The following is a 10,001-nucleotide window of genomic DNA, read 5'->3' as shown; positions in this document are numbered from 1 at the left end:
TCAGTGCCTCCCTGTGCCGGACGGAAGTAGATCTGTGTCCCTGCCTTTGTGGTCCTGGCTGTTCACAGGGATAGTGCCTGTGGGCAGCTGAAACCTTCAGTCAGTCAGCCTCAGCCCTGCCTTCATTCCGCTCCTCCCCTAAATAAACAATGCAAAAGGTTTTTGGTGGTGTGTGTTTGTTTTGTATTTCAAGACAAGGTTTCTCTGTAGCTCTAGCTGTCCTGGAACTTGCTCTGTAGATGAGTCTGGTCTCAAAACCAGAGGTTGCCTGCCTCTGCCTCCAAGCTCTTGATTAAAGGTGTGCGCCACCACTCCCATTACAGAAACTTTTATAAGCAGTCATGTTTGTGAGTCATTATATGCTGACTGATCTTCCAGCTCTAGGAATAGCCCATTGAAATAAATCATATTTAAGTAATCAGTAAAATCCTGTGGCTTCTGTGTTAGGTCACAGGGCAGGAATCCCTCAGAGTAAACAAACCATCTTGTGTATGCTAACTGCCAGCCCTGCCATGAGACATCTTAGACATGGGTCTTTCTGCTCCAACCTCTGCCCACATTTGGCTTCTACCTCTTGAGGGGCATCTGAGTCAGCTTTGTGCTGATGATCTGTTGCCGTACTAGAGACCAGAACCCAGGGCCTTCATGCTAAACAAGCATTCTACCACTAAGCTGTAACCTCAGCCTCAGTGGAATGCCTTAATTCCCAACTCATAGACACATACTGTTGGCCACAGCATTTTTAACTCATTTTTTTGTAGCAATAAATAGCGAGTAGATGTTGGCTCATAAATTATTAAATGTGCTGTCTCCCTCGAGTTATTTAGCTTGACTGAAAGTGAACATTAAAATGTAATTGGAACCATTTTTCTACTTAACCCTATGCTGCCTCATTAGGCTTACACATGTAATGCTAACCATGACCCTTTTGAGTGTTTAAACTATTGTGCCCACACACCTGGGAAGGGATGGTGGGAATCCAGCTTTCACATAATCTTACTGCAAATAAAAATAGTGATAGGGAATGGATTAGTTCAATATTTTTCACAACAATTAAATGTTACGTAGAACCATTTTTAACAGTGTATAAGCATGGTTGATCAACAGAAAACCTGCCTGCATGACGTCATAGGCCACAAATCCCAGCACTTGGAAGACAGGACAGGGGATGGGGAGATTGATGTCTGTCTGGACCATGTCACACGTCAAAAAAGATTAAAAAGAGGATCCCCAACTTCATAGTTGATTCCACAGAGTCCTTTGACTTGAGTGTTGTGTTCAATTTTAAATTGTGATTTTTTTTTTTTTTCTTTGCTTGCCAGTGATGTTCAGTACATCACTGAGGTCGGACAACAGCAAAAACACCTCCCAGGTGAACACTCAGGGTATGGACAATGAGTACCCCCGTAGTGTACTGTTGGTAAGCCATGAGGTCAAAAAGGTCATCTTCCATGTAGGCTATTTCCAAGTTAAGATGAGATTATCAGAACTCAGCTCTGTCATATCTTAAAGAGTGTGTGCATTCTGAGCAGGTGATCATCCCACATCACCTCCATTATACTTCTGTCCCATCTGTGGGTACCTTCACATCAGGAGTTACATGTTTAATGCTCAACATTGCTGCTTTTGTTGGAGTTTGTATTCTAGCGTATTTTCAAATTCTTTTCCAAAATATGTTGGAGTGTTGTTCCTGCTCGCCCTTGCCCACAACCAGGCAGAGCTTGGGGCAGGATAGTTGCTGCGTCCTCCCTTCAGGAACAAGAGTTTCCGGTGAAACCATGGAAATTGCCCCATACAACAACGTCTGTTGATCGGTTCTTCACAAAAGTTGAGGGTTGTCAGCAGGTCCCTTTCCCGCTTATCTTCCACCACCCTGCCACACAGGCCAAAGCATCACTCCTCTCAAGCCCATGTCCCTGATGCCTCCTTGATTCTGTGACTTAGTTTCCCTTTTTGTACTAGGTGTAACTTGGTGGAGGTAGCCGGGTCACGAAGTGCATCACTGGCAGAGTCTTGACAGCGAACCAGCTAAGTCTTTCCTAAAGTGACTAGAGAATTCGTAGCTATATATGTGTGATGAGACTGCCTTCAATAAGTGGAAACTAAAACTGCTTAAATGAAAAGCATAGTGATATATCCTGTTTCAGTGGTTCAGAAGACCCATAGCATAAAATACCTGGATCATTAATGGATGTACTTACGTTGGGGTGCTGCTGAGCACTGAAGAAACCCACCCAGACCCATGAGAGGTACCCTTCACTCCTTGTTACCTGATCCCATGACGCTTCCTTCTGGAGTTACCTTTCTAAAGCTATCAGCGGTCCTTAAACCCTGAAAGGCTTTAAATGCCCAGATTCGTGGATACTCTTAAACCTTGTTTTTGCTAAACACTGTGCTAGGCAGGAATTTATCTTAACTTGTAAGAAGTCCTCCATCCGAGAAAGTGTGAAACACTTCTCTTGACATCAGCAGTGAAGCCCAGAGGTAGGACTTTTCCAGCATCCCCTACACACACACACACACACACACACACACCATTCCTGTTCTTCATCATGGCCCCATCTTTTTCTCCAGGAGATTATCTACCTGCCTTTTAGGATAATCACCTTGTTTACTACTCAGCAGCTGAGTAATCTTTTTTATTTTTATAATAATTTATTTAATTTTATTTTATGTGCATTGGTTTGAGGATGTCAGATCTCCTGTAACTAGAGTTACAGACAGTTGTGAGCTGCCATGTGGGTGCTGAGATTGAACCTGGGTCCTCTGGAGGAGCCAGTGCTCTTAACCACTGAGCCATCTCTCCGGCCCCAGCTGAGTAATCTTGACTGTGCATCTTACCCTCCCATCCTTTGCAGACTGCAGAATGAGTTTGGGTAGTCTGGTTCAAGTCTCGCTTGTGGTACTCACCAACTATGTGACCGTTGCTGGTTCCTGTAGCCTCATGCCCAACTGTAGGCTGTAGCAATGATGGTGATTGATGTTTCTGAGGAATCAATGAGATAAAATACTAAAAGACTCGCAGTTCTACCTGTCACATGTTCAACACTGTTTAGGAAACGATGCTAGCTGTTATTTTCACATTGTTATTGTGCATGTGGAAGTATGGGAAGTAGTGGGAGAAAACGATGGATGGAAATGACCGTGAAAAATACTAAGGTCATATTAAAGACGTTCATAACAGCAATTTTTCTTTATTAACATAAGAAGTCGTCATTTTGTACAGCTGAGGAGATGGCTCCGTGGGTAGGAGTACACTTGCTGCATAGGCATGAGGACCCCTAAAAAGAAGGATGTGTTCACAGATACCTTGCCCTCAGCACCAGGGGTGGAGAGGTGGGGTAAGACAGGAGCATTTGGGAAGATTGTGGAATTTTAGGCCACCAGCCTAGCCAGAAAATGGCAGGTCCAATGAGGTACTCCTTCTCAGTGGAATAAAGCGAAGAATGATAGAAGAGGACACCAGACAACCTCTGGCTTCATGTGTACCCCCAACACACACATGGGATTATACATGAGCATACATCATCCACAAAATTCATCAAAGCCCTGATGCAAGGTGCTCACTGGTGGAACCCTGGGCCCCCTGTCCACTAGACCCAGGGGAGCTTGCATGGTGCACGGCCTGCAGAACGGGTGACCGCAGACCCAGACCCACCCAGGCCAGGACAGAGTGCTGACAGTGACCCCAGACGGCCTGCCTGTGCACCCTCCCACCGAGAGGCTCACAAGAGCTATTTTAGAGGTAAATGTGGCTCCGAGGGTTGTTAAAACCCCTCTGTCTCTGAAGAGTAAGCGGTGAGAAATTTAAGGAAATGTAAAGCATGCCTTCATGTCTCATACCTGACTACTGAGGAATGTTAAGAGGAATTTCCTGTTTGGGGATTTTAGCTGGAGAACAGTTTCTCGGTTCTTTTATAACTTACAGTATTCCCTTCATTTGTAATTTATGGAGGGTTTTTTTTTTTTAACAATCCAAATAAAATCTTTTAATGAAAGTAGAATAGGATGGTGTTGATAAAAATAACATTTCAAATGAAAGTGCCAAAGAATCTTTAAAGAGAGTGTGTGTGCGTGTGTGTGCATGTGTGTGTGTGTGCGCGCGCACTACAGCATGCATGTGGAGGTCAGAGGACACCTGTAGGAGTCAGTTCTCTCCACCATGTGGGTCCCAAAGATTGAACTCAGGTTATGAGACTTGGCCACCAGCACCTTTTCCCACCGAGTGATCCCGGGACTCCCCCTCCTGAGTTGTCAAGAACTTGGATAATCTGTGCAAGGTCACCTTCCTGTGGCTTCTGCTTTGGCAGCCTCTGGTAGTCTTTGGATCTCCTTCCCTAACTCGAGAAGTCCCAACAATGCTTTTCTTTTTCAACAGTTGAATTGCATCCCTGAGTGTGAGACTTTAAAAAATGGTAGCCTGCCACTTTCCCTACTGCAGTACTGGGAACTTCCTGAATAGGAGGCGATTGCGGCACTTCAATGTGCTGATGGGATGTTTCTTAATCACCTTAATGAGTTTCATACACATAGAAATGCAATAGAATTTTCTATGGAAATATAATTAAATGAGGAAAGCCATTTCCTATACTTGTGATTTCTACCTCCTCATTTCTCCATTCACCTCCCTAGAAAGTGCCTTACAGGCTTATAGTGACATTATTATAGGCTAATTTACATAATTCATTCAGATCATTAGAGCTGAAAACAATACAAATACAGAACAACATATTTCATCACAAGTCAACTTTGGCCGGGCAGAGTAAAATTTCAAAATTGTTACCGTCTTTTAAAAACCTAATATTTACTAATTTTAACTGAATTATCTTGAATTGTTGTCTATCTCTAGCCTAAATCCAACTAAGTCTTTTAATTAGGCCTCAGCAATCTGGCTTGCTCAAGGCAGTTCTCAGAGGACTCAGCAACATGAGTCAGTGAGACTGTAAAGGTCTTCGGAAATAAAGTGGCCTTCCTGTTGAATGCTCTTTCTGAGAAAGGACCAGTAGAAAAGAGTTTGCTCTTTCTTGAATTATGATGCCCAAACAGAAAAGGCCCTTTAAATTTGCTTCATGTATTCCAAGTTGAGTTGTAAGTTCAATGTCTTGCTTTGAATGTCGAGCAGAATGCTAGACACGATGGCTCATGCCTCTTATCCTAGCACCTGGGAAGCTGAGAGAGGATTACAGTAAGTTGGAGACCAGCCTGGGCTACACCGTGAGATTCTGTCTTAAAAGTTAGAAAAAGCAAAAGCAATGGAGTACCACAGGAAAGACAGAGCTGCTGCTGGAGTGAGGGCCACAGGAAAGACAGAGCTGCTGTTGTTGGAGTGAGGACCACAGGAAAGACAGAGTTGCTGCTGGAGTGAGGACCACAGGAAAGACAGAGCTGCTGTTGTTGAGCTGCTTTGTTGCTTTTTTTGGTTTTTTGGTTTTTGGTTTTGTTTTGTTCAGATTTATTTTCAGGGTTTGGAGAAATGATTCAGTGGTTAAGAGCACTGCAGCTCTTGCAGAGGTCCAGGATTCGGTTCCCAGCACCCATGTGTGTGTCTGGATGAGTATGTGCATGCATGTGCAGGGACCTTTGGAAGCCAGAGGCTTTGGATCCCCTGGAGCTTGAGTTAGAGACAGCTGTAAGCCACTGGATATGGGTGTTAGAACTGCACCCGGGTCCTCAGCAGGAGCAGTGAGTGAAGAGCCACTGGATATGGGTGTTAGAACTGGACCTGGGTCCTCAGCAGGAGCAGTTACAAACCCTTAATAGCTGAGCCGTGTCTCCAACACCTTGTTGACATTTTTTAATCTTAATCATGAAGCTTGTGGTTTTTTATATTGCCACATAAAAGTAGTCAGAGGGATTGACTAGTCAATTAAATCGGTCCAATTGACTGGACTTAGTTCTGCCCTGTTTCAGGGACTCGGCTTTGGCTTGATGTTTTGCAGGCTGTCTGGAGCATAGCATCAGCTAGAACCTGCTCTTTGCATGTGTTAGCTTTGTAGCCTTTTATGCCAGAGTCTCCCTATAGACAGGCTGGCTCTCCCACCTGTGGGAATCTTCCTTCCTTTCCCTCCCCAGTGCTGGGCTTACAGGTATGAGCTTCCACGCCCTGCTGGTCTTTGTTTTTAACTATGAAGACCTTTGAGTAAAATCAATCTTGACCGCTTCACTTATGAATGGTCTAACTCACTCCTCACATCTTCGGGGAGCATCAGATGAAGACTGATGTGAGCCAGATCCCCTCTTCAAGGAAGTTAGGACCCACCCATGTCAGACAGCCATTGAAAAGCACCTGGCTCTGTGTTTCCTGCCTTTTGAGTGGTAGTGGGGGAAAACAGGGTCTCATGTAAGGCAGGATGGCCTCCAACTCCCCGGGTAGTTCATGATGACCTTGAACTTCTGAACTTCTTGTCTCACCTTGGCTAGGACTGCAGACATGCACCACTGTACCATTCCTACAGTGAGGGTTGAGCATAGGGCTTCTTCCCACATCTAGACAAGCGCTCACCCCCAGCCCCAGCCCCTAGTCCTGCTGTTTTCTTAAGACACGTCTTCCATGTAGCCTAGTTTGGCCATGTAGTCCAGGTCCAGCCTGGGCTCAAACTCAGGATTCTCTTGTCTCCACCACTGAATGCTGAGATTACAAGTGTGTACCATTACACTTAGAATATTCTGTGATATTTTTCTTTTGTTCTTTTTTTAGGCAGGGTCTCCCTTGCCAAAGCCCAGGCTTAGCCTAGAACTTCTGTATAGCCCAGATTCATGGCAATATTCCTGCTTCAGCCTCCTAAGCATGTGACTGGAGGTGTAAGCCAACAAACAGGTCTAGCTCTTTTGTTTTGATAGATACAATGCAGCTAGCTTTCTAACTATTGGACTGGAGAAGCTGAATTAGTAATCTTAAAAACTCAGGGGTTGGGCCTCTAGTTTGTAAGGAAAGCTCATCTGAGCTGGGTTCTCTGCAAAACTAAGCCCTGGAACCTCCCCCAAGTGAGAACTAAAAATGTCAAGGCATTTTGCAAACTGCAAATCAATTCAAAAGTGACCTAGTATGTTCTTCTAGCAAATGAACCAAGAAGACAAAGAATTGATTCTTTGCCAGGTGTTTACTAAAGTACTCTTTTTACTGAATAATGATGTATTTTAAAAGCATTTTCGGAATCTCTTACTAATTAATAATTGTGGTTTAAATGAGAATGCCCCTCATGGGCTCATGTATCTGCATACTTAGTCCCCAGTTGGTGAGCTGTGGGGAAGCATTAGGCATCTTTGTCGGAGGTGTGCACCTAAGGGTGGGCTTGGAGATTTCAAAAGCCTACAATAGGCCCAGTATTTCTGTCTCTCTATGTGCGGATCAGGATGTGGAACCCCCAGCTACTTCTCCAGCACTCCGCCTGCCTGCTTGCCTGCCACATTCCCTGCCACGATCCTGGACTCACTCTGAAACTATAGGCAAGTCTCCAATTAAATACTTTCTTTATGAGAGTCACATGGGTCATGGTGTCTCCTCACAGCAAAGGAACAGTTAATTATAACTAGGACAATAATGAACTTTTTACTGTTTTTCTGTGCTACTATTTCCTATACTAAATGTCAAATTTGGGAGGTGGGGAGGATGTCAGGTGTTAGGTAGTGAACCTAAAGCCTCCCACATTCTAGGGAAGTGCTCCGCCATTGAGCCACATGCCCCATACCATATACCCCATCCTCAATATACAGGTTTAAAAATCCCTGAATCTTGTTTTTCCAAGGTGAAATTGAAAAGGAAATGACTTCTGCAGATCAAGTGTAGGCACACTATGAGCTGAGAGTCCATCAACTCACACTCAAAGTGGCAGTTGACCTGAATCAAAGGCTAGATGGAGATCATAGCATGCAGTTTCCTAGGGAGAAAATTCCCATACTATGCCAATCAAGTAATTGTGACAGCTCAGCCATCCTCTTTCCCTTGCAAATGATCTACTTGAATAGGTGTTTATTCAATGAAGAAGCAAAGGTCTATGATGGTTAAAAAAGAATGACAGGGCTTAGGGAGATCAGAGCACCCATAGCTCTGTCATGAGTTCAAATCCCAGTGCCTCACACAAACTTGTGTCTAGCTCCAAGGGACCCAAGCATCCCCTTTGGGCCTCCTGATCTCCATAGGCACCTGCACATACATGTATGTACACACACACACACACACACTGAAAACAAATGTTAAGAAAAACTGAAAGTTACTTCAGTTATACTTCTAAAATACTAGCTAGCAAGGATAACAAATATTTGAATCCACTTAAACCTGTTAAGGCAGAACCACAGCCAAGGACACAAATGACAAAATCTAAATCTGTGCTTCTGTAGGGCCAGGCAGAGGTTCATGTACAGAAGTCACCCCAGCCGAGCACATTGTGGCTTTTCAAATGTTTGTTGAACTGAAAAGAAAAAGACATCCATGAAGATTGTGATTTTTTTTTCTCCCCTAACACCTTATGTTAAAAAAGAAAGTGACCTTAACATCATGGAATGTAAATCTTTTTATTAAAACACTTGTCTTTCCACAGTAGTAAAGCGTTGGCACGTACAGTATAAAAATAATCACCAACCAGAATTATACTGAATTCCTCTCATCAACCGCATACTGTCTTCAATACAATTTTTTCCGTATAAAAATACTGGGAAAAATTGATAAATAACAGGTAAGAGAAGGATATTTCTAGGCAATTAGAACTGTTGGAACAGAGTGAGTACTGTGAGGTGTTTGAACACACGGCCACAGGACATGCCTCCGGACAGCGCTGCAGGCCACATGGTTATAGAGAGCAGAAGTAAGTGTCTGGGGAACTTTCCAACTCAAGATTTTGGATACTGAGACATTTTTCATCTTGGTTGGCTACCTGTGTTTCCCTACGGATCCCAGACCAAATCACAAGGATCTCTGATGCTCTTAAACAATACCGGGCAGTACCGAATACTCGGGAGCAGAACAAGGTAACCAACCGCCACCGTTTAAAAACATTCCCCAGGGTGGTGCTTGGACAAGCTGTGAGTTGAGCTGAAGCTGAGAACTTGACTCCAGAGCAAAAGGCTTAAGGGAGAAATGAACGCTCAGAGATGGAGGGTCCGCTAACATCACTCGGGTGTGGATTGACCTCCGCAGAGAGACACTTGTTCTTCCGGGTTGAAAATATTACTCTCTGGAGTCGTCTCTGTCAGCCTGCACATCTAACGGCATGAAGCACTCAATCGGGCAATTAACATTCTGTAACAGTAGAAGAAAAACATTAGTAGCAATACTCTGAAGTGTGGAGGGGAAGATTTGTTTCAAAAGACTAACAAGGCACTGAGCAGTAGACAATGCCCAGGAATTTAGTAACTTACAACAAGTTATAATTCCGTTCTAAGGTACAGAATTCTGTGTAAGTCGATCATCAGACTGTGTATGTGTGTGTCCATCTGGGTGTATGTATGTATGTATGTATGTATGTATGTTATGTAAGGGGCCAGAAGTTAACCTTTGGGTGACATGCAGATGCTACCTACCTTTGATTTTTGAGACAGGATCTCATGAGCCTGAAGCCCACTGATTAGGCTAGGCTGGCTGGCCCCAGGGACCCCCTATTTCTGCAGCCTCATTGAAGGGATTATAAGGGGTTACAAGCACTTGCCACAGCACCCAGCTTTTTTACATGGTTTCTGGGGATTGAACTCGGGTCTTCAGCACTGAGTTATCTCCCCAGCCATAAAAGACTTCTCTCCAATAAAAATCATTTGGTTCACTCAAAAGAAAAGCATCTATCTATACACAGACTCCTTATTATGCACCTAACTGAATTCGGAAAGAGGCGCTGGGGTGGGGGGTATGTGCCCTTACTGTGTTTGTTCTCTGATGGTATCTCTGAGTATACTGGTTGTAGGTGTGGCCGGTGGAGCCGTCAGGACCGGGTTCAGCCCCAGGTCGGCGACAGTTGTCACAGCGCCAGCCCTGAGAAGAGAGACATGAAGTTAAATGGGGTTTGTGATAACCT

The 10,001-nt window shown here is 44.2% G+C and overlaps 1 protein-coding gene across 7 annotated transcripts in view; it reads right to left on the bottom strand.

Annotated features, from left to right (window-relative positions):
- Nucleotides 1-8,495: 8,495 nt before the first annotated feature.
- The window catches only part of Fn1 (fibronectin 1), a 73,206-nt gene continuing 71,700 nt past the window's right edge, over nt 8,496-10,001 (bottom strand). For all 7 annotated transcript variants that reach the window (XM_059278056.1, XM_059278058.1, XM_059278061.1 and 4 more), the window contains 2 exons: nt 9,848-9,958; nt 8,496-9,235 (listed from right to left, as the gene is read on the bottom strand). In XM_059278056.1, coding sequence (XP_059134039.1) covers nt 9,164-9,235; nt 9,848-9,958 — 183 coding nt within the window. In that variant the 3' untranslated portion in view covers nt 8,496-9,163. The remainder of the gene's footprint in view (nt 9,236-9,847; nt 9,959-10,001) is intronic.

This window comes from Peromyscus eremicus, chromosome 13 (assembly GCF_949786415.1).
Source record: "Peromyscus eremicus chromosome 13, PerEre_H2_v1, whole genome shotgun sequence".
NCBI classification, from domain to species: Eukaryota; Metazoa; Chordata; class Mammalia; order Rodentia; family Cricetidae; genus Peromyscus; species Peromyscus eremicus.
Note: the sequence above shows the minus strand (reverse complement) of the source record. Positions and strands in the feature narration are given on the sequence as shown.